Raw genomic sequence first — 25915 nt, 5'->3', positions numbered from 1 at the left:
ATTAAAAGGTTGCCAAGCTTTCGTTGGGAAAACTCCCCAACATCTTCAGGGCTGAGAGACCGTTTCTAACAAGGTGGTTTAAACGGGTTCCATAGACATCTGCGCTTGGTTCCTAGACCGTGCCAGCATTCCCCGCTGAACAGCTGATAGGTGGGAGGGGGAATCGGAGTAAAGATTTCTTCCGTCGTTCTCTCGAGCACTTGTGTTCACATCTCCATTTGAATCATCCTCCTCCATCATGGTGTCCTCCATGCTCATCTTCCCTCGTAGGTCAATATTCAAGTTAAATCCCCCCCATTTCTGTGAGCAAAAGTCTGTTGGTATTTGGGCAGATTCCCCGCTCATGTTACTTTCCCTTTTATCGAGCGAACGGGTCGTCATCACATGTTTTTTCTCCCCTCTCTGTATGGGATATTCACTTTTATTATTATTATGGGTAGTGCTAAATTTAGTGGTTCTATCCTCAAATTTCTTAAGCGCTCCAATGTCATTATTGTTGTTTTCTCCAATTAAAGGGGGTGTGGTTTCCCCTTGATGTTGTTGGGAGGTTTCTGGGTAGTCTATATCAGATTGTTTCTGGTAGGGGGGAGGTGTAGCTCCTGGTTTAGAACGTTGTGGATGTTGATTGTAAGGTTTGTGATATATGAGTTATATACATAGCATCTATATTGGAATTACATGACAGTTATTTTCATGGTTAGCTAAACTAAGAATTTCTAACACCCAAAGGATGCACAAAGAGATATACTTACATAAATTTATATAGTGCCTTCAAGGCAACTCTGTTGCATTATTAGGTATCTCAGGAACAGTTCTGGTTCAGGCAATAGGACAATGAAGCAAAGCTAAGTGGTTCTATACCAGATGAACTGCAAATAAGACAGATTGTGCTACAAACAGAACTGCCTTCAGATACTCCGTAGTATCTTTAAAGTGCTGGATAAAATATATCATTTACACTACCCCAAGTCGTGAATCACTGGTTCCAAGAATGGAAAGAGATTTACTTTCCACATTGTGATTTCCATGATTGCATAATTTTTAGACTAAGCCCATTGTCATTTCCATCCCACCCCCAGAATTCAAAACCCCCATCAGAATTCCCACTTTTCTTCATGAAATAAATCTTAGTTTTATATCAGAATATTCTCCTCTTCCTATTGGTCCATTGCATTAAAAACAAGAACAGTGTCTGTTTATAGTTCCTTTGGGGAAGTAACTTGCTAACTAAAGACACTGAATACTGGGGATCAGACTGCCAGGAAAAGCCATGGAGTGACTATATTGGTCCCTAAAAAGCCTGAGGGTAGCAGGAAAATTTATGTTGTCTATAGTGCCAAGTTAGGGAGGGCTAGTCCTGATTGCAGTCTCTAATTAGAACCATCTGTCACATAAATCCAAGCTATGTACAAGTGTTTGAACCAAACCTGAGACACACACTAAGGTCTAGCAGATTTGGTGATTGCAGTTTCATTAAGGACCAGGTTGAAAAAATAGTTATTTGGCATATATAGACATGATTTGATATATGATATGATAATATAGAGAGACACACATAGTGAGCTATGTGGGGGAGGGCAAAAGTTGCATTAAAACTCAGAATTATATCATTAAGATAACAGTTGCTTGGCCTTCCGTGGAAATGGCCAGACAAGTTATATATAATTGAGAAGTCTTAAGAAAATATTGGTTTGGCTACAGTCTGTTACAGGTCCTTTGCTTTTATAATAACATATGAGAAGTCCCCTATTATAGGTTAAAGTTAATAATAAAAGAGGCTGTTAAATTCTACATTTGCGAACAGCGTTCCAGCTTCTATTCCATCAATGTATTAGCCTTCTTTCTGCTTGGAGGTGATCAGTACTGACTACTGATTTTTTATATTAATGTGAAAAATATCATATGGATATAATTCTTTCTCCAAAAAATAAGTGACATTATTTAAGTTGTATCTATGTAATAGTGACAAGCCATGCAACTGTAAAGTATGATACTTTATCTTCTTGACTACACGAGAGGCTGGAAGTGAATAATGGCAAATGGTAAAGAGTAAAAAGGATATACTGCCTCATGTTAGCTGAGGGAAGAGATTCTGGCTCCAGAAATTTGAAGTGGAATTTGGAGAGAAAATTGAAAGAGGATGAAGATTCATTCTCTGAGTTTGTGGGTTGGTTTCTGAACGTTTCGTTACCAGGCTAGGTAACACCTTCAGCAGAGTTTAGGGGATGTCAATGTCAGTTTTCTATTTATAAGGGCTTCAGGTGTGGGTGTGTCAAGTGAGGGTCTTTAGTCTTGGGATGGACCAGTTGTGAGTCATCAATGAGTCTTGTGATGGGTCTTGTGATAGGGAGGTTATCTCAGGTCAGGGTCATTGGGAGGTGTTGGTGGGGGAGGGGGGGCTTGCATGGATTGGTTGAGGGTCGGTGCTGTCTCTGGTTGGCTGTGCAGTTGATTTGGATCCTGAGGGGTTCATAGGCTGGTTGTAGATCAATGTGTCCGTTGATGGAATTGCTTGTGGAGTGCCAGGTTTCAATGAACTCACGAGGATGGCGGGTGGTAGCGTGGCTGATTATTTTTGTGAAAATTGAAAGGAAACATAACTATTTTATAAGCAGCTCTTAAACTTTAAAATACACTTTAAACATGGATTGTTAGATAGAGGTGTTTGCATTTATTTGTTTTTGTTTTCTGCTTAAGTGTTATATATTTTTAAGATTAGGATCAGGTTGACAGGGTAATATAAAACTTTGAAATCATACTAATGTATTCATAGAATTAGTTTTGATATTTCTTTTCTACAAGAAGGGGAAAATAAAAATGGGTTCGTATCTGTATCTGTATCCTTTAGAACAGCCTTCTCCTAACTTGGTGTCCTCCAAATGCATAAAGGTTACAACTTCCAGAGTTTAGTCAAACCTCCTAATGTTTGAATGTTGTAAGTTCTAAGAAAAGGCTAAGAAAATTTTCTCTTTGAAAAAGTTTCCATTTTGTTGAGGGCTAATATTGATGATGACATAAGGGATGGAGGATATTAGTTTTCCATGAGCTAATTATAACCAGATGAGACTTTTTAGTAAAAATTCAAAACCCAAATACCTCTCTCAGTTTGAGTTCACAGATTGCTTCATAAACATGTTCCAGATTTATGTAAAATCTAGAGGAGGAATTTCCCTTCAAAGTTAATGCCAGATAAAATAAACTTGAACATAGTTTTTTTTAGTAAAAATTATATTTAACAACTAAACTGTACCTAAAAATAGGAACACAGAGCTATGGCAGTTGCTGCCAAGAACAAATTAACTCTTGAATAATAGACCAAATTATTTCTAGAATAATTATGCTGGTCTTAGTAATGAAAGTTTTTCTTCAACAACTTCTGCCTATTTAAAATGCATTCTAGCCATCTTATTAATTTCACATATCTGTAAAAACATCCCCATGCTTTCTCTGACATACTAGGCTACTATATGCTCCTCAATCTCCAGAAGAGCAAGCATGTCAGAATCAGAAGTACATTGCTCTTGAGTAAAGAGATAAAGAACTTCTTTAACTCAAGCTTGAGTATTATATGAACACAACCAGATAGTCTTATTTGCCAACAACACGTAGAAGCTGTTTGTCATTACCTTTTTCCAGCATGTTTATCCAACCTAATTTAGCCTAAACCTTGGGATTTGCAGGTCGTCTCCCATATGAGTACTAACAAAGTCCAATCCTACCTCTTTTTGAAGAACATCTATGGTTAGCTACATGCTTCTGGTTGTTTGGATTCAACCAATGAGACATCTGTCAAAATACATATGGAAATTAGAATTAGATCACTGCTCCTCTCACCCAATATTATTGAAATTGATTGGCAAGGACTCTTTAAGCTTTCAAGGAAAGGTTCATTTCTAAAGATACCAAGGAGCAATTACTGGATATTCTGTATGCAAATAAAGCTAATAGTGAACCTGCAAGAGGGAATGTATATAGAATAGCAAATATGTTAAAGAGGGACACCCTACTTTAAACAGTGCAGAAAATACCCATCCATGCCTGCTGAAGAAATACCTGCAGAAAGGAAATGATAAAAGGAATTTATTGGAGAAGCGATTTCTCAGCAAGGACCAGATATCTTTGTACAAGGTATTGATGGGTGACACCAGGTCTGGTATAGTCTGAATTCCTGGCAAAAATGATGAGGTGTCAGGAACAATTGTCCTCAGATGTACTTTTTCCTCAATAATATTCCAGTTAATGGGGTTTTATTGATGTTTCTGATTCTTTTGTAATGAAAGAAAGAATGCTGCTTTTAAGTTGTATTATTTAATTACTTCAAGTTAGGCAGAGTCTTTCTCTAAAGCTAATACTTTGTTCACCAACCATCTGGAGTGATTTGGTCTGCTACACTTCTGGTTTCCCATAGTAACTGAGATGCCCCCTAAAACTATTCCCTTAACAAAAATATCTTGATGCTTTATATTTTTGTCATACAGAAGAGGGCTTGGGTTTCTCAATATATGTGTTATAAGTAAGGCTTCTACTCTTCCATCAGTTCATTATGTTCTAAATTCATAGACCTTCAGGACAAAGCCAACAAATAAGCCCAATTAGCAAAAGAATTTCCGTGAATGGAATGGAGAAAGCAGAGAAATCTAAAGCAATGTAGACTTCTTATGTATGTATGTACACACAAATGTTTAGAAGCATGCTCTTACTATTGGATGCAAAATGTTAGATCAGAAAGACAAACTCTTTTGTTTTATCCCTCCAAACTTTGATTCTTTTCAATGGTTTATTTAGAAAATATGTAATAACATGCAAATTATATATTTATGTTTCAATGGCTAGAAGAAATTAATAAACTTTTATTTAAATAAAAGCTGAATTTTAATAGTTTAATTTATAACATTTATTAATATACTGTAGATAAACCTGTTATTCTAAGGTATGTATTTAAACGTTCACTTAATTACTTACATGGAAAGTAATCTGATTTATTAAATCTGTTCTTGTAAATAACATTGACTAACGTCGTGAAGTGTACTTTAAAATCATTAATTTCACTCCATTCTTAGGGCTTTTGATTACAACCAAGGCTTTTTTTGTCATAGAACGCCTAGAATGGAGTTCCGGCACCTTTTTTGGATGGAATCTTGTAGGGTAGGCGAGATGGGTTGAATGACATGTGTGAGCTCCAGCCTTTTTTTTTTTTTTTAACAAAAAAAGCACTGATCACAACAATTATCTTTACATGATATTGGATCATTTAATCCTATCCAAGACTATTTATTAGGTACCTTTAGCTTGAAAAGTTGTCTTATAGGAAACTCAAACTCTTTGCATCAATCAGGTACAATAACATTGTTGAAGAATACAGGAGGTGGGAGGTGACTTTGAATTAATGGGAAAAATCCCATTGTATTTGTTTTTAATCATAATTAATATTACCTGATTGTGCAAATATGCTGGAACTGTACATCTAAGTGTTGCAACCAAGTAGTGTTTCTAAGTTTTCATAATACATGCTATACACTGTCAATAAGCTGTGGGGAAAAAAAATCCTTAGATTTATTTCATCCTGTAATGGCTATAAAGCAGGACCAAGGCCATGGTCACATTTATCTTGCAATTTTTGTCACATTTCAGTGCTCTTTATACTATAAACCCTGTCATTTTTAAATTAAATATTCATTACTGTAGATTTTAAACAAATTTAATTTTCACTATTGGAAAAAAACTTTAAAAGTTAAACAGTTAGTATTGGGGTAGTCTTACTAAAATCAATAAAACTACTCAAGTAGTTAACCGCAAGTTTTTCAGGAAGTAGTTACCAGCCCAGAATACTTGGGGAACTCTTCCAGTTTAATTAGATAATTGGAGAAAGTTAGCCACAATCGATGACTGGGTCATGTGATCCCTTCACGGTGAGATTTTTGTTTTAATTCTGCCGTTTTGGAATAAAAATTCAGTGGAACTCCTTCAATCTTTTTGCAATTCTGCATGGTTGAACATCCAAAATGAGTTTGTGTATCACCCCCAGGCAATGATTCAGACTTGATTGGGGCAAAGCAGACTCCGTGTGCTTGTTTTATTTATTATATATATATATATATATACACGTCATTTGGGAAGACATACAGCCAAAGGATCAGAAAATGCCTGACTCCCTTGCCAAATTATCACCTATCCCTTATTCAAATTAGAAGGGCATCCTAATCAACAAGTTAGGGCAACATCAATGCAGTGGTAACATTAGGTCAACAGGGAAAAGCGGAGGACCGATCTAAATGCCCTTTTAGAAAAAGAAAAAGAAACAACCAACAATCCTTATAATTATCATCATCTGCTGCTTTTCCCTCTTCTGGCAAAGAAACACGCCATCCATTTGCAGAAATCGCCCGCGGAAACGTTACATCAAAACTAATCACAACGATTAAAATCAGCTTTTCTGTGCAAGAGGAAAGTAAAAAGCAAGTTGGAGGCTGGAATGAGCCTGCTTTTTCCAAACAAAAAAAAAAGAAATATCTGGAAAAAATACATATCTGTGCGTGTGCATTTTGAAAGAGATCAATTTAATGCCCGTGTGATCAGTTAATTTAATTTAACTTTTATTTTGGAGATTGATTTAGACTGGAGGTAGAGACATGAGCTAATTGTATCCTGATCCTCGCCTTGAGGGGTTTCAAAACCCCTGGAGCAACTATTCTTTGTATTTTGTTCTGTCTACCTTAGCCAAGCTATTGCATTTCTCTCTGGTATAGCGAAGAGAGCAGATCGCTGCCGGGAGAGAGAATTATCGGGAGGAAGGAAGGAAAAAAGAGAGGGGAAAAAAAGGACTTGGAAAAAGAGACATACACACACTTCGTGGCTTCAATGTTTCAGGTAAGATCTGGATGGGTTTGTTATTATTTGCTAAGAAGGGTCTGCTTGGGACTCTGGGCGCAACTCTCTTTTACGCATGTGCCAGGCAATGGGCGAGCGCCGCACATTCCTAGAAATAGATGAGGAGAGACACCGGACTGGCAAATCTCCAGTCTCCCGGTTCACTGGAACTGGGGCGCTGTGAGTTTGCGAGGGCGGGCTGGGCTGCGACTAGAACGCTCCTCCTGGCATTTCTCCCAGCGGCTTCTCGCGCAATCTTTTCGCCTGCCGAGCTCGCCCGGTCCGAGCGGCTACCGATTTGGAAGTGATCACTTTCTTCCCCGCTCCGCGATTCTCCTTAACGCTCGCCGCCCTCTTCCAAAGGGTGCAGCCAATCCATCCCATTGCGTGGCGCCGCCATAAACGGCTGCTTTTGCAATTAGCCGGGCTACCGCGCGCGCCAGCCTATCGCGATTGCTTTTTCCTAGCGGGCTAAGGGTGGCTCTGCTCCCTCGTTCTCCCTCTCCTCTTCCACGTAAGCACATGGACGTAACCGTCGCCTCTCCTTCCGAAAAGCGTCGGAGAAGCACCCGGGAACCACGGGCCGCAAGCGGAGCCCTAAACTAGTATTGTTCAGCGGCTCTCTCCGCCCCCAAGCGCCCCAGCTGGCTGCATGAGAGACGCCATTATGGGCGAAAGCGCGTGCGCGCGTTCAGCTTCTGCCCCGGGGCCATCCGCTTTCTGGGTTAGAGATGAGGCAGCTTCCCCACGAGGCGAGCTGCGCTCCGCGCGCCAGATCAAAGATACCCGGGCTTTACCCCGCCCTTTTCCCAGCTTCGGACGATTTTCCGTCTTGCCCTGTTCAGTCGAGGCGAAAGGATAAGGCTCGCTTAGCGCAGGCGGACGGCGACCCGAGCTTTCTGGGAGAGTCCACTCCTCCTGCGGCGTCTTTGCCAACTCCCTTTAGTGCGCCGCTCGCGGCTGCCCCCCTCTGGCAGGTTCCTCGAAGAACGGGCGGGTTGCCGCCTGCACGGCTCGTCGAGTCAGAACCTTTGCGAGGCTATCGCTGCCTGTCTACCGAGCTGTGTACCGGGCATCTTAAAGGGCCAGAACTTTGCCTTGGGAACTAGGCTTCTACGAGAAAACCAGAGGCTGCTTAAAACTCTCAGGAAGTAACTACTAAGGAATCGGCGAACGCTTTATTCGGCTGCGTACGACGCTACGTATTGTGATGGGGGGGGGGAGGGGGAAGAAAGCCTGTTCAAAAACTAGCCGCTCAAGTGGTGGGTGGTAATCTGTTGGGTGTGCACCACATTCGTGATGCGTCACTGGAGATAGATATTAGTGATTTTTAATGGACGTGAATACGGAAATAACTTGTGGGGATTTCCTACGGTGTAAACATGCTCGAACACGTGTCGTACGTAGGCTGGCCACGCTAGAGAAGTCAGTCACAGCGTTCTTGAACGTAGGCTGTATTTCCCAAGCTATTACACTGCTAATTATAAACACCCCCAACAATTGTGGGAGGAAGACGATTGGTTTATTTATTAAATTTGTCCGGCTGCCCAATTCAAAACGAGTTTGGGAGGGATACAGGGTTAAAAGCAGATGAAAAACCAAGATTAATTACTCAGTAATTGCAAGATACTCATAAATCAGTTAACCGAGATTTTACTCCTATCACAGAATATTAATCTGTAAATTAACTATGTATGGTAGCCAAAAATGGTGGTAGATTGTTTTTTTGATTTGGGTATTGAACAAAGTTGAAAAATTGGGGTTCAGTATTAGAAACTTACAGTTAGAACTGTACTTCTAACAATACACATTTGAAAGCAAGTTTAACATATTTTATTGTGACTGGGATTTTAGGGAGTGTCTTTGGGCCTAAAGTGAAGAGATGGACAAGACAAAGTATCTGGTCAGAGCTACATATTTAAGATTGGATGGAGCAATGAAAGTTGCTGCTTGAAAGTAGCTATAAGTGGGTATATATACCATCCAGAAATACTGTGGCCTTTAGCTTTTTCCAGTCTCAGTGGCATCAGCTCAATGGATAAAACACAATTAGCTCAAATGAAATGCCTTAATGTTCTTTGGAAGGCATGCAAATAGTTATCTTCAAATAAGTCTTTGCTTGTTTCCACCCCCCCCTTCTCTCTAATTCCTCCTTTTCTGTTGAAATAAAGGAAACAGTTATAACTTCACATTTCTCTCAGAAATGTTCGCCTTCTGGTTTCAATCAACAAAACTGGCAGACACATACAAGTTTATTTGAGCATACCCTCTGGGCACCAAGCATGCTTGGATTGTTTGAGCAAATTAAAAATAAGGAAAATGGCTTTTACCTTCTCAGCAGTTAGACTCCTAAAGAGTCCTTCTACTTTGAAAGTGGAAAAACAAACAAAAAAAATGAGGAAAGAAGGGGATTTCCTAATATACCTAAAATAATTTATATAGCAGATTTGTTTATATAAATGTTTCAAATGTACAGTTAATGAAAGAGTGTAGTTGAACAACTTACTTTGAAGTAAGGCTCTTTGAATTTAGTGGGGACGAGTAAACATTCAGAGATACAAGCTATTGTAGAACTATACAACTACGGGGTGCCTGTTGGGTGTGTGTATACATCCATAAGATATACTTTATTCCATAAAATTTAATTAAGAAACCTTTTCTGGACTAATATGCACATCTGGGATTTGGAGAGTGTATGGTGGATTCACTCACAAAATAGCCACCTTACCAAAAAACCACACTGATGTTCTTTCCTACCATAACCTCTACCCCCCCAGGATGTGCTATACTCTCCCAGATTCCTTTGAATAAGGATGAGGGTGATTTTTGTTTTTATTTTCTCAATGAAGAACAATTAATCCACAAGAAGAAGAAAAAGCACTAGAATTAGCATTACAGCACTCAGCTATAAATTAGGCAGTTCAAGTGGTGTACATATAAGATTGCTGCCTTTAAAAAGAAATGGGGATTAACTGAAACACCTGAGTCCAAAATAATTCCTTTAGTTAATTTCCCATTCTTCTTTTCTATTAATGTAATTTCCCAGTTTAATAATGGCAAGAACAAGACACACACAAAAAACCTAGTTCCATGTTAATACATCTCCCTCCTCCAGAGGAAAGTTAGGAGACTGACACTCCATGTCATATGTAGAGTGAGCCACAAGACTTCATTTGGCTCCCACTAGCTCTATTTTTCATATTTCCTAAAGAGATTTTGTGAATGAATAAAGTGAAATAATGAGAGGAAAAACAAAGATGGGTGGATGAATAGATAATAAGTAGGACGCTGGCTTGCTACAAAAGCATGGGCCTGTGGGATCACATTTCTTTACAAGAATACTTGAATATCATAATATTTTCATAGGATGGGAGCGAATTTGCCTTCAGGTAAATGGATATTTTATGGCTGGACATGCTCTTGGAGCACCCATTTCCTAATTACATATATCTCACATGGCAGCCATTTTGCATGCTGAGCACAGATTTTTACAACTTATAATGAGCCGAGGTGGCGCAGCAGTTAGGGTGCAGTACTGCAGGCCACTTTAGCTGACTTGTTCAGCAGGTCAGCGGTTCAAATCTCACCGGCTCAAGGTTGACTCAGCCTTCCATCCTTCCGGGGTAGGTAAAATGAGGACCCAGATTGCTGGAGGCAATGTAAATATATATATACATTGCTTACTGGTGTACACCGCTTAGAGAGTGCTTGCACTTAAAGCGGTATATAAGTCTCATAAATAAATAAATAAATAATGTCCTTTTGGCTAAAGAAAGATAGACTATTTCTCTTCTATGCTCTATGGTTCCTTTTGGTAACTTTCCATGAGCTGTTTATTGGAATTTCTCTCTGCTCCTCATAAGCTTCCAGTGGGTCTTTGAGATAGGACAGATCAGGAAGCAGAATTCAGGAAGATTCCAAGAATATTTTATTGTTCTAGGATATAAAAATAGAATTTTGAAAGTCTGCCAAAGCTTCTCCTTCCCTCCTCTTATACTAATCAGGATCAAGGCAGACCCCTTTTGAGGTTTGTTTCACACCTTTTTCTTATCAAGGACTATGTAATAACATGTTGCTCCACAGTGCTTTACAGCACTGTGGGCAGTTTACAATGTCAGCATATTTCCCCCAACAATCTGGGTCCCCATTTTACTGACCTCGGAAAGATGGAAGCTGAGTCAATCTTAAGCCGGTCAGGATCGAACTCCAGACTGTGGGGAGTGTTAGCCTGCAATACTGCATTCTAATCACTGCACCATCAGGGCTCCTGAATATTTGTCTATATTTCCTTAACTTTGATTGGTCACTTTAATGTCTTTGTTTTCCTTTCACCATCTCCATTGTACGTGCCTTCCCTAATAGTCAAACTGATGACCAGAGATTTCAAAGTGGACAAAATAGAAATGTGACAATAAGTTATGACCTATATCAGTGGTGGTGAACCTATGGCACGGGTGCCAGAAGCGGCACTTGGAGCCCTCTCTATGGGCACACGTGCCATTGCCCCAGCCTTGCCTCTCCCCATGACCCCTCCTCTCTAGCAGCCCCCTGAAGGAGAGTCGCCCCTGAGTGTGGCCCACACTGAGCAGCACAGCCAAGGACATGGCAGCCAGGCAGTGTAGACAAGACTCTGCCCTCACACCCCATTATGCACAGTTGATGCTGCAGGGCATGGGCAGAGGGCTGACCGCTGTAGCGCTGCTGGGCTGCCTGGGCAATCTGCGGCGGGCCCTGGAAGCGGTGAGTGGCCCTGCGGGCAGGTGGGGTGAGGGATGGGTGGTGGTGCGGGGGTGGGGCAGGGGGTGGAGTGGGAGCGGGGCCAGTTTTTGGGCACTCGGTCTCTAAAAGGTTCGCCATCACTGACCTATATGTTACAGGATTGTCATCCTTATTTTAGACCCACATTCTTCTGTAGGCTCACCTCTTTCAGTATTTTTATGGCCTAATAACTTGTAATTCTTTGTTGGAAATTTTCTGTTAAATTATACTTCTCTATCTGCAAATTTACATTTATGGTACTATTCCAATTATGTAGAAATCTCCTAATTATACTGGGATACTGCCATTTTGCTTCCACATTAAAAGACTTCCTGAATTTATTATTAAAGAAAGACATAGGCAGTTTTTAAATAACTTTCATTTTTTTAGTCCGCTATACAGCCCCCCCCAAAAAGTAGATTTAAAGCAGGAATTAATTTCAAACCCTATTTTCTTTAGTTTTATACATGCATACTGATTACTGGTCATTAAATAAATCAGAGACCAGTTATTTTAAACCCACCCTACAGCATTCAGTGGGATAAACACTAGGTTTATAAAATGCTTTATTTTTGACATTTTGGTCTGGCAGGAATACAAGACACTGTTAGGCAAAATATTTGTGATCCTGGATATAAAGGTCTGAATACTGCTGGTGACCTTTTGATCATTCAGCTATAAAATCCAATCATTGAAACTGATCAGACATAGTGCAGAAGGAAGGGTTGAGTTTTTGTTCAGTTTTAGTCTGATGCCATTCAAGTTAAGCTGCACACTTAGGAGAACATTTAAAACTAATTCACTCTGAGAGACACTTACTGAAATTTAATATCATGTATGCAAAATGACTGCAGTGATTTTGGTGTATTAATTATGCCTGAAGCATGACACAAGATGTTCTAGCATACACTAGAGGTCTCTCTCGTAGCTAAGATGTGTCTTGTTTATAGTTATTTCTAATCTGAGCTATAATCTTAAAACACTTACATTTATTTCAGTACTTTTTACATAGTGCTGCGTAGAAGCATAGAATGAATTCACTGCAGTCAAATATTCAGTATATTTCCATAAAAGTAGATGGGAAATTCTGTACCTTTAAAATAAAGATACTAGCCTTATTTTTTTAAAAAATGCTAGGGGAATCTAGTAAATGGATGTTTTGTAGCACGAATATATAGAAATAAGTTAACAGTCTCCATCCAATCCACCTCATAACAAGCATTTATACTTTTGTACATATAAAATGTTTTATATTTGCAATAAAGTTCAAGAAAACTAAGGGAGATTTTACATATAGTTGAATGATTTAGTCTGTATTAATAAAGTTTAGTGTTATTTAGTAATGTTCGCAGATGATTTAAAAGATGCAGGTAAACTGTTACTGAAATTAAATCCATGACAATATACCTTTAAGAGACACAAAAAGCCATTTCTCAAGAATTAATGCATTTGAATTTGATCATCACACAGTTACAAAATTATATCATCACAACTGATACTAACATTTAATTGTACCATAGTTCTTGTGTTTCTTGCATTTACTAATAGCCATTTTAGCAGAGTAAATAGAATAGTATCCACCAGTCCCACATTCATGATACTGCAATATGATTTTATGTGCTGCTGTATGTGCTTTGGTGCTCTACATCAGTGGGAATCTTGCATAATTTATGTTTCTGTTGGTACTGAGAGCTATTCAGTGCATATATTTACAGACTACTTCACCACCACTGATTTTCTATTAAATGTGCAATAATGATGGGAAGAAAAAGTGAATTGTGGGCTTTGCATTCAGTATATTGTGAATAGTGTTATCAAAAACAGCTCTAATCCATGCCATGCCATGGGAAATGATAGCTGATTTTTGCAGACCAAGTTTTGTTAAAGGTACAGGAACAAGCATACTGTCCTGCCCCTGATCTATTAGCAACAATAGATATTTGTATTGTTCAGATGTTTTCATCCTGATTTACTTGCATTTTATCTGGCTGTTACAAAGCATGCATAAAGAAGAGGCAAAGGATGTCTAATGCCATAAATCCATCTAATGCACCATCCTGTAATGATGGCCCACATGATCCTCTAGCTAGCTCACAATCCTAGCATGTTGATCCTTCCCGAACTTTCACCATATTTCCTCCTTAATTTAATTTATGCAATGAAAGCTTTTGTGCATTGTGAAACCCCTGCCAGTATCATTGGATGAACAAAGACTTTTCAACAATTATGCTCATGAAGGTATAATCATTTATATAGAGGGATTTATCTCCGAATGTGCCAAAGTTCCAGCTGTTATGGCATGCAGTAAGGATGCTGAGAGTTATAGTTGGCTGAGAGTGAAATTTAGCCATTGCACCCTCTGGCACATTCATGTTGTGCTACAGTTCAGCAAAAGACAACAATGAGGGACCCTTTTGAATGTTTGTAGATTGTCCTTCATGATCTCAAATACAGAATGATCAGAAACACAGATTGTCACACATCTGGCCAGCAATGCTGTTATTGTAGTTGTTCAACTCTTTGCTCTGCATTTGAAGGGGAAAAAATCTTGCCAAGAGAAAAATTCTCTCTCTGATTCCTATTTCGTTCATTCATTCATTTTGCCATGCTACTTAGAGCAGTGGTTCTCAACCTGTGGGTCAGGACCCCATTTGGGGTCGAACGACCATTTCACGGGGGTCACTAAACAACGCAATCCGCCATTTTTTCCCCCTTTTCCTTAGCTGTGCTACTCCCTTTTATTCTATTGGCTTTTGAAAGCCAATAGAATAGACTCTCTTGAATAGAGTCTAATTCTATTGGCTTTCAAAAGCCAATAGGAATTGTCCAGGCTGTCTCTGCCCTGCTGAGCCCGCCAAAAGTCCCATTCTGCAAACGGTGCTGCACCAGTTGAGTAGTCCTCGACTTACGACCGGTTGAGTAGTCCTCGACTTACGACCGGTTGGGGGTCGCGGCATTAAAAAGGTTGAGAACCACTGACTTAAAGGTACATTGGATTTTCCAGAGGAAGGGGAAAATCCTTGTTTTTGCACACAGACACACAGTTATTTAAGTGCTTGCATTTCATTATAATTTTACATGTAAGGTTACCATCTTTTGTTTTCTTGGAGCTTCAGTAACAGTTGCTAATCCATAAGAATTATTCTGCCCTACCCTATTACGTTTTATTACCTTGTCCTACCTTTTCTAGGTTGTAATCTTAATTTTTTCTGCTTCAAAGAAAATCATTTAAAATGCAAATTTTATTGTAATTTTAACTATTTGTGGCCCTTCTCTTTACTTGCAATGCACTGGGGTCATGACCTTTGCTCCCTGATTTTTATTTGACTGCTGGCATGTCACTGCCACCCTTGAACAAAAAGAAATAATACTCTATCTAGCCCACTGAACAGCAGTACTCAGCAGCAATGCCAAAGCGGGATCTGAGGTCGAGGCCTAGGCCTTGACTTCAGCCCTAACACCACTGCTGCCATTCAAAAAGGCCGCCTTGAACCACTCCCCAAGGCACATAAAGCCTTGTTTTATTTTTGTTGACAGACCCCTGTGGCTCCCTGAGGCTGCTCCAAGTTGCAGAAGGCCTTTGCTCTTGAAGCAGTTTCAGAGAATGTTTTTCTGCAGCCTCTGCAACCTCTAAAAACTGCATTGAAACACACCCTGTTCTCACACAATTTAGAGACCATGCAAGAGCATGGCCCTCTCAAGCAATTTCTGGAAGGTCCGGGTCCTAGGCAAGAGCACACTCCATTCTCACACAGCCTCTGCAGCCTTCAAAAATCATGTGAGAACAGAATCTATTTTCAAGAATAGTTGTTGTTAAATGTTTGGTGAACACTGTGTGTTCCCCAAAACATAGTGTATCACCTTTGTCATGTGTATCATAGGTTCTCCATGACTGATATATGGTGTGCAGTATGAAGTTGCTCTAGGAAGGCAACTCTAGGAAGGCAACCCATTTGCCCAATAAGCCAGTTCTCTTTCAAAACAGAACCCTAGTTTAGCCTTCCAACCCTTCTATAATGTTTACCAATAGCACCATTTTCCTGAGATGACTTGCAAGGATTTCTCCCAGTGTCAGAGGGAGAAGATGGAAAAGTCCAGGATGAAAGAAACATGGGAAGGAAAGACTGATCTCAGTACAAAGAAAGGAGCAATTTTTAAAAGATGTATGAAAAACACATGAAAAATGAAAAATGGACAGACTGATGCACATTCATAAATAGAACATTTTATTAAAAATAAGTGCACTTTGCAGCAACCAATAGCATTACCAAAAATACCCGGCCTTGCTGGCAACTTTATTTCTTCTATAGTACAAGTTATGTATTTTCCTAATTTTTTTAGTTATGTGCAGTTCCTAAAAATGATATTTACATTGTACTATGTGTCTATAGAGCACTGCTTGCATATTGGAAATCTCATCGCCTGCCACTCAGAATGAGCTCCAAATGTTGAAAATGTTATTAATCAAATTTGGAAGCCTGTTTATTACAGTTTTGAAGGAAATACACTATGCTTGAACAGTATTCAAACCTTTTTTCTAGTTGAAACAATTTCAGGTGAATGGTTTTGAATGGTTTATAGCTCATGGACAAGTGAGTTGAGCCACACTGATAATATGTACTCCTATCCAATTTTGTTTTGTTATTTTTTCTTTTTAATCTGTGGGGAAAATGTGTATGTGTATAAAGAAATCCAGATACTTTTACTGTATCGTATACCAGCTTAGGAAACAATCCTGAGAAGTAAAAAGAAAATCTCTTTTTTGCTCTTTTTCTGTATAATGCATTATCTCATGGACAGCATATACTCTCAGTAGCCCAAACTTCAATCTTTGCTCCTAGAAGGAGTCAATGAGATAGTAGAGCTATTTCTAGACAGTAAAAGTTAAGAGTACCAGACGATCTTATGAGAGAGCATGGCCCTGAGTATAAAAGATGAATAAATGTTAATGCATAAAGAGATTCTGACTTTGCAGTTTTTAATTTAGTTAATTTGTTAACAATATTGCTAATCTCTTTTTTTAGAAATCCTGTATATTTAAGTATCAAATGATAATGAAAAAAGAAAAAAATGTTATAAACACTTGATTTATGTATGTAGTCATTGAGAAATAAATTACAATGTGATTTATTAGAGGCATTTATCTCCTTATCCTCATAAAGTAGAAAATGTCTTAGGTAAATTAAATAGGATCCTATAGGCCCATTTTATTTCTCCATGATTATGTGCATTAGGCAAACATTGCCTCTCATAGCTGGCTGCACTGCCTTCTTTGAAGAAAACAATCATTAAATTGAATATAATACATAATTCTATAGTTAAAATTTCAAAGTGGCTCCATGGATTTCCTGAATTATAGAAATAATAAAGAATTGTGTTAACATTTTAAAAATGAAAACATTCGTTATAGCATAACATTACACAGACTGGCATTTACTCCATCAAATGTGTATTTTCCTGGGTTGTCAAGCATGAATTCATATGGGTATAGGGAAAGAAAAATGATAAATAGTACAGTCAAGAGAATCCGAAGAGTATAATCTGTACAATTCAATTAAATGATCATTCACAAATTTATGTAATTGGTCCAGAATTTTTTTAACATCTCTTTACATTTAGTTGCCATTTAAATTGATTTTTTACACTATACTTTCTTCCCTCAGCAGCTACTGTACATATACAAGTACTATGAACTGATAGTAGCATTTTATGCATTTGGATAGAGTGTATTCTGTAAGGTTTCAATATATACATAACTTGAAAAAGAGAGGGGCAGGCTCTTTGTACAGTACACCTTCTCTTTCACCTTTTAAACTGAAACTGGAAGGACCATAGATCTTCATGTACGTCAATAAAGATTAACTTTCTATATTTCAATGGCCATAAAATATGTGAGAGAGTAGAGCAGGGTTGAATTGCAAAGATTGTAGTTAAGCTCACCCTATGTCCAGTGTGCTTTAATAACAGAATATCAGAGTTGGAAGGGATCTTGGGGGGGGGGTCTTCTAGTCCAACCCGCTGCTCAGGCAGGAAACTATACCATTTCAGGCAAATAGTTGTCCAATCTCTACTTAAAAACTTCCAATGTTGGAGCATCCAGAATTTCTGGAGGCCAGGCATTCCACTAATTAATTGTTCTAATTGTGAGGAAGTTTCTCCTTAGTTCTAGGTTGCTTCTCTCCTTGATTAGTTTCCATCCATTACTTCTTGCCCTGTCTTCAGGTGCTTTGGAAAATAGCTTGACTCCCTCTTCTTTGTGGCAACCCCTGAGATAGTGGAACATTGCTTTCATGTCACCCCTAGTTCTTCTTTTCATTAAACTAGACATACCAATTCCAGCAACCATTCTTTATATCTCTACTCCCCTAATCATCTTTGTTGCTCTTCTCTGTACTCTTTCTAGAGCAGACATGTCAAACACAAAGCCTGGGGGCAGGATGCGGCCTGTGAAGTGGTTTCATGTGGCCCACGAAGCCATCCTGGCCCACTGCCTTGGCCCTGGCCCAGGCCAGCTGGGAGCCCCCACTGCCTTGGCCCTGGCCCAGGCCAGCTGGGAGCCAATGTACAATTTTGTGGTGGCCATCTATGCTGAAACATATTCAGTCTTAGCTCCACAAGGCCGTCTGGAAACAGTGAGGAACCAGTCCCTGCTGCATCGGCTCCACCCCCTGGGTGCATGCTGAGGAGGTGTCACTCTTTGTGAGGAATGAAGAAATCGCTTGGAAGTGGCCAGCAAATGGCCCTCATCTACTTCACATGATGGGCTGTGGGGGAGGGGTGTCGGCAGGCAGCGGGGCGGTCTCTTCACAGTGAGGTTCCTCCAGTGGACTATGCCTTGGCACTTGCCCTGGTCCCACCCCCTTCTCCCGGAGACCCTCAGATCTGTCCCATTCCTGTCCAGGCCCCCACAGGCACCCTTTATGCAAATGATGTAGAGTTGGCCATGCCCACCCAGTAGGCCACACCCACCCTGGCCACCCTCACCTCCCCCCCCGAGGGCAACCACAATGCTGATGCGGCCCTCAATGAAATTGAGTTTGACACATCCCTGTTTTAGAGTCTCAACATCTCTTTTACATCGTGGTGACCAAAACTGGATGCAATATTCCAAGTGTGGTTTACTAAGGTGTTATACAGTATTGTCAACACATTCTAGTTTACTAGTGCACAATATAAAATTATCCAGATGCTGCTAAATTGCAGTTGTAAGAAGCCCCAGCTAGGACATTCAGTTTAGCAAACTGTGGAAGGCATTTATGCCTCCATGCTTTGGTCCAGGAATGAGAAGCATATAATAGAATAATAAAATGTTAAATTAATCTTCTCCTTTTCTGACACCATTTTTCAATCATCAAGTAGTAAATTCTGTAAAGATTTCAGATCCATTAGTATAATTACTAATATCTGTGTTATAGAAATACTAGAATCGGGTAATAATATTTTGAATATTTGTTATCTCTTTGTCTGAAGCATACTGTATGGTCTTGAATCCAAAGCAAGTTAATTTAATTTATACTATATATTATTTTCATGTAGTTATGGTACAAAAAGGCATGATTGCCACAAGAAAAACATGAATTTTGATGTTTGTAGATTTTTCTTTAGCTATATGAAATTTGTTATACTAACCCCAGAATTAGTAATATCCTAATTTTATGTTAAGGACATTTTCCTCTCAGAGATGCAATTGCCTCTTCCCCAACAGTATCTGTCCTGGATGGACATATAAGTATGAAGTAGATATATGGTCCATACTGGAGATCAGTGAAAGGATGATAATAAATCATCACGTGTGAATTCTTAAAATAAGCTCCATTATTAATGTTTTTGTATCTGTGGCAGTGGCTCCCAACCTTTTGAGCACCAGGGACTAGTTCAATGGAAAGAGGTTTTTTTCGCAGACTGGAGAGGATGTGGTTTCGCATGCTGCCTGTATTTTGTGGATAGAGCTTTGTTTGTTTGCATGGCCCAGTTTCTGGCATGCCGTAGCCGGGTGCCAGTCCATGGACCAGGGGATTGGAGATCCCTAATCTATGGAAAGAGTCATCCTGAAATCTAACATCCCAGGCAGTTGTTATGACGTATCTAATCATTCTGTTTACTGATTTCATGTGACTCCTTCATATTCCTTTAATGTGATAAAGTAAGTATGATACAAGAAAAGTAAAATTCATACTGAATCGAAATAAACATAAATAAGAGCCTCTGTATTTACAGTGGGGAAAAAACCCATTGAATCTCCACATTGCTAGCCAGCAGAAGTTTTCTGTTGATGATGATCCTGTTGAAGTCTGCCCCAGATATACAGTTATTTTTTTCTCTCATGCCTTAAACCTATAGTTAATATAATGGTATATATTCCATAACATTGTATATAGTCTACAATATTTTGTTCTGATGTGTTTTTGTTTCTGAGAACTGACACTGCAGATAATGATAAGATACTTAGTTGGACTAATCATTTACAGTCTTGACCTTGAATCTCCTGGCATTCTGTATCTTTGAAAAAGAAGCAGTGTCAACTTCTTTGAATGAGGTAGTGGTCAGATTAGAAACCTTGATCAGATTAAAAACCTAATCTGTATCATATCAGGGAAGCAGTTATAATTGATTGCCTCCTTCAGCTTCCTGGGCAAGCTGCTTCAGTAAATAGTCACTAATAACTGCAGGCTCACTTGGATGAAATTTGTTTTCTGGATCTATTTTAATCTGGAATTGAGCCTCAATTTGAAACAAAGTCCTCGGATGACATATGCTGAAAGAGGGGATATGGGATTACAATCTGTTTGGTTGCTTGTCCTCTCAGCAACTTGTTGACATCATCAACACTAATAGTCTTCTGGGAATACTGTTAAGCTTGGATCTCTGGGATGACTGATTCTGGAAGGTAATATGGGAGCCTATTTTTCTGCCTCTGACAATTGCTTTAAAATTCGTCAAGACTTTGTTTATCTCCTGCACTTTACCATCTAAAACCTCTGAAGTGATTAACTTAAGATGATGGCTAGGATGTGATTGTACAGATAATATCTTGTTTGGCATTTACTTGCAGTACTTGTGTGCAATATTGCAATACAAAAACAAAAGGATTGCAGTTTGTATTGTGATGTCACAATGGGTATTTCATAATTTGCCCCACTCTGTCAATGCCCATGGCAACACTGCAACAAATGTTTTGTTTCTGTCCTTGCAGTTCATTATGGACATCTGTGGGGAGTGTTTAAATAATCAGAACTGAATGTAGGAATGTTCCAGCAATGTAGTTCAATTTTGAAAATAATGCAAATAGTCCCTTGAAGGATGCTAAGTTGTGAGGTATTATAATTCTGTAGCTTTGTTTTGTGATCTATCAGTTGGACTGGACATTTACTGAAAATATATGTGGTCTTATTTTATATTCATTTATATGGGAGTAAGCATTAAATCTGATTTATCTAACTATGTTGCATGTTTTGAATTGTAGCTATGAGAAAGATGGAAACCTTTTATGCACATATTTCTCCTTACATGAATTGAATCTATCCTTTATGGCTTTTCTGCTTGACAAACCACATGTTTATATCAAATAAGTGTCCACAACTCAATTGAAAGGTAAAATGATCAGACTATTTAGTCAAATCAGAAACATAAAAAAATGGCTAAAAACATACAGGTGGAACTACAAATAAACATAGTTTATTTTAAAGTTGTTTATTTGATTAACTGCATGCATTTGTATATTTTAATATAGCTTATATTTTACATTTTACATACTGGTAAAACAATACTTCTGAAATTAGAAACTTTCCTTTAATTTTAGGTATGTTATAAAAAGCATATGAATATTTAAAATAGGGCTTTACCATCTGTGGCTTTTGTATTTATTTCTGCAATCTTCCTTGATTGTCAGATAAATAGAAAGTTGAGGTGTAAATTAAATAGTAAATAAATGAAATAACACAGTGGCATTAAAATATCTGCTGACATGTGAGCCATATAATCGAAGTGCTCAGGACTTCTCTAGTGTGGTATTTATAAGCTTTTTGAAACAGTTTACTTTAGCATGTTCAACCTGAAGAAAAAGAAGCAGCACAGCTCCTGGTGCTTTCTTCAATAGCTGTATAGCAAAGCAGAAAGGAGAGCAGTCAGACTGAAATGGCCTAAAAGTCACTGGAATATTTAAAAAATTAAAGAAGAAATGTATTTTTTCCAAGCTAGCCAAGATGATTTATTTATAATGATGTTAATATTAACAGCATCTTAACTGAAAGTTTACTTCCATTACAATAAAAAAATTGGCAAGAATCCTGTGATGTGGTTGCATGCATAATAACTTATTTGTATGGTTTGCTCATGCTCTTAATGGAAAGCTGGATGTGAATACTATAGTAGAAATAATTTGTAGTGATAACGGAAACAAAATCACTGCCAAAACTTTGAGATAAATTGTTGATATAAAAGTATGCTACCATATTCTTCTCTGGATCATTTGGCATTTTGGGTTGTTTTTAAAGACAATAAAGAACTCATTGTGGCAATGAAACTGGAATTACTAAAACATTCATGATTCTTGTAAAGCTATTCTAGGACATATGAACATGTCATTCATTCATTGGTAGCTTTGAGACAATCACATTATCTTACCTCAAACTACTTAACAGAGGTGTTGCGAGGGGGAAAATTATGACAAGGAAAATACTTAAATACAAATAAATGGATAACCAATCAACCAGCCAGATATTCATTCTACCCTTAGATTTTATACTAAGCTTATTGCTGAACTTCAAGTATTAAGGAAACATAGCCATTGTGCTATTTTTAACTTGGGGCAGGTTGAAACCAGTTAGGCAAACTAATTCTGATCATTCTGTCTGCCAAACTATATGGCAGTACTTTGTGGCTCATAAGCAGAAACATTACCAGACCACAACAATTGGTATGAGTGGGAGAATCCCAGTTCATTTTTTCACAGGTTATTTTGAATGCACCAGCCAAGAGAAATTCATCAGAGAAATAGAGTTGCATGCCCAGTCTTTATCTATGTTTATTTGTAGGTTGGACAGCTAAATCAGCTTTTTCTTCTGAATAATGGAGAAAATCATGCTAGTCTTCTGCCTCTGATGATATCCAGGAGGTAGAAGGTGTGGCTTCTTTGGCTCTTGAGTCTGTGATTGATCTAAGACATTGAATACACAATGGATGTTCAGAAGTATGTAGGTACTGTGATTTTTTCTGATCTCCTTACCACTATATTTACTTATATTGCTACATGTCCATAATTATATTGGTAGAGGGTTTTTTATTGTTCTAAATCCTAGACCTAGATTTAAAAAATGGAAAGCCAATGCAAAATCCTAAACTGTATGAATGATGTTGATGAAGGATAGGTCTTTTTATTTAAAAAGATTATATAAATATTTATTTAAAATATTTATATAATTTGAACAGGTTTTTAATAATCCAGTTGCCAAACCTCTCCCCCAAATGTGATTGCATAACTTCAGGGGGAGAGGCAGTTGTAACTTAAAGGATGATCAAAGCAGCTTTTTAAAAGTGTGAATGGTAGTTAAACAACCGGTCATAAGTTGAGGACTACTGTAGAGGCTAAGTTGAAATAAAATAGATGTCTTAATCTGATCTGAAATATATGTAAGTGACCTTGCAGCAAACAAAATTAGAAATTGATGACTGCTCCAATTTACATTGAAGGCAGCTTTTTTATGGCATTCTAATTCTATAAGGTTGCACACTGTTGCATCCTGGTATGTTTCTTACACTAAATTAGCATTTTATGTTGATTTAGTGGACACACTTTGAATCTGGCATAAAGACTTTGATTTTTCTGTATATGTTCTAATTATGTTTACAAAAGCTTATTTACAAGTTCCTGTGCTTTTATAGGAAAGGCATTTGTAGAGCATACATTTGATTTTTATTCTTTGTAGCTGAAATTCTACTGATTTCTTTGCATATGGTTTGTGACCTGTTTAGATCAAGTGTACCTGTGTCGTTTGTCTTCTGATCTCCGACAAGCAATGGCAATAGAAGCGCTGATGCCAGATCTGTGAGCTATACTTAAAAACTCTCGGTTTTCTTGCCCTCAAGCTCCAAGATAACCTAATTTTCTCTCGGTGGAAACAATGCAATAATTTGACTCCTTCTCCACATATAATTGTTCAGATGACCTTTCTCCCTGAAACTGGAAGGGAAGAAGGGAAGAAGGGAAAATGAAGGAGTCACTGTAAGGTTTGCTTTTTATTCCCTCCTTTGCCTTCTTATTTTTTTAAATACTTGCTTCTATCTCTTTGTCTGATCTACCAGATTTGTCAGGCACCTATAAAATTACCTTTGCATGTTCATGTATGCACATACATTTAAAACCTAGCTGCTCAGTATTTGTAAAAGATGATTTACTTTGGTGTGTGTGTGTGTGTGTGTGTGTGTGAGGGTTCTTTGTTTTTCAAGGACTAGACACATCATATGAGAGAAAATTACTGCTCATACTTTATTGTAGTACACATATTACCCTGGGTTAACTCCACTCTCCTAGGTTGCAGGTTGCTGTAGCTACATAAATAAGTATTTGATGGTTAGTCCTTATAATAAGTACAAGTCTTAAAAACTGTAAAGTGGCATCTAACCCCTGCCTTCCTCCAAATGTTTTGCATTTGTTGGGATTAGGTGCTACCTCAGTGTGGTTGCCACTCTTCTGGTTGCTACAGAGCTCCAGGCCAAGCTCTAGTCTAAGCCAAATTCCAGACAGGAATCATACTGCATATCCGTACCACAAGGGGCTGCTTACCATAGCTTGTGGACCTGGCAATTGAATGATAGGTCTCTTGCTTCTCTGGAATAGTCAAACATTCGAGACATCACTTTCTGCTTCTTTATCTCTTGCTATCTTGTTCTTTTTCTGCTATACACTGCATTTTTGTATATTAATGGCCTGGGAGGCTGAAGCTATCTATGGATATCGGCAAGTTCCTGAAAATGCTAGGTCTGCTCAATTAGCCAGATACCTGGAATACTGGTATGGATGCTTGTGAGCAAACGGTGAATGGGAGAATAAATGAATGAGCATCTCTTTGCAGGTTTTTGGGTCTGTAAAGAAGGGATTAGATGAGCTATCTAGGTGAGTGGGGGTCGAAAGTATTTCTGCCCAATTGCAGCTACTTTCTCCAGAAACAAACAGCAACCCCAACTTCATTCTCCCTCAGTGTGGCTGTCTGGATTATGGGAACAGAGGCAACATTAAAGTAATACTATGGTTGGGTTCATGCATACTGCTAAGCTAAATGTGATTTGTTTGAATTGGACGGTCTGTGTTGTGTGAACCCTGTTGCTAGGATTGGTAAACCGTGGTTTATGGATTAACATTTAACAACATGTTGGTAAGAAGATGTTCATACAATCCCTCTTGATGCTCTCAAATTTCTTGCAGTGCATGACTTTTAAAATTTTTTTAAATTAGAAACTGGTATCTTTTTAATCCTGGAATGCTTCTGAAAATGATTCCCATAAGTTTCAGTACTTTGTTTGTAACTGCCCAGTTGTGTGAAAAAAAGACAAAACAAAGAATGCACATATGATATGGTGAGAGTAATTCTGGCAAAATAATGCTCTAAGCTGATTATAATCTCCCATGAGAGCTATTTTATGAATAACAAGGATCCTGGAAAGGCATTTTGAAAAGCTGTTTTCAAAATTTCAGGTGGGTCCACCAGCATGAACCCTGACCCAATGTCAACAAACAATATTTAAACAATTCAAAGCTGAGCATGAGGCATGAACCCAGAATATCAGTTTCTTTACATGTCAAAGAAAATGGCTCTTGCAGCAAATGTAAGGTTACATGATGACTTCTTAATGACCCCATTGCTTAGGGACAGAAGTTCTGGTTCCGATTATGGTTTTAAGCCGAGGAGTGCCTGTATGTAAATACATGTTTATTTTTAAATATGAATACACACATACATATGTATCTACATCATTAGTTTACATTTATCTGAAATGTGATTCTAAAGTTAATTTACATGTTACAAGCTTATTTTCTTTTTATTTGAGATCCTTCACATAGTCAGTTTGAGCCACAAGTGAAATATGAGATTTAGGAATTATTACAATGAAGCTGCAGTGAATTAGGTTTTTGGTAGATCTCAGTATCATCAGTTATGAAGGTTTGGGTCTTATATTTTTTGTTATTAAACCATGGATCTGAATTATTCTAAACATATGAGAGGATATAGAACTAAACTAAAGTAAACTAAACTAAATCTAGAACTAAACAATAGTTCTGGAAGAGAAATAGCAA

At 38.3% G+C, this 25915-nt stretch overlaps 1 protein-coding gene and 1 long non-coding RNA gene across 2 annotated transcripts in view; both read left to right on the top strand.

The window, feature by feature from the left end:
- Positions 1-4850: 4850 nt before the first annotated feature.
- The window catches only part of KCTD1 (potassium channel tetramerization domain containing 1), an 84981-nt gene continuing 63916 nt past the window's right edge, over positions 4851-25915 (top strand). The window contains exon 1 of the mRNA XM_039328606.1: positions 4851-6867. Within this exon, the coding sequence (XP_039184540.1) occupies positions 6859-6867 (9 nt within the window). The 5' untranslated portion in view covers positions 4851-6858. The remainder of the gene's footprint in view (positions 6868-25915) is intronic.
- On the top strand, positions 20837-24136 carry LOC120301404. The gene is made up of 3 exons (XR_005554884.1): positions 20837-20940; positions 22659-22821; positions 23596-24136. It is a non-coding gene; the product is annotated as an uncharacterized LOC120301404 (long non-coding RNA).

Source organism: Crotalus tigris, unplaced genomic scaffold (genome assembly GCF_016545835.1).
Source record: "Crotalus tigris isolate CLP2741 ecotype Arizona unplaced genomic scaffold, ASM1654583v1 scf7180000024382.2542628, whole genome shotgun sequence".
Taxonomy (NCBI): Eukaryota; Metazoa; Chordata; class Lepidosauria; order Squamata; family Viperidae; genus Crotalus; species Crotalus tigris.
The sequence above is the reverse complement of the archived record's forward strand: the minus strand, read 5'-3'. Positions and strand labels throughout refer to the sequence as shown.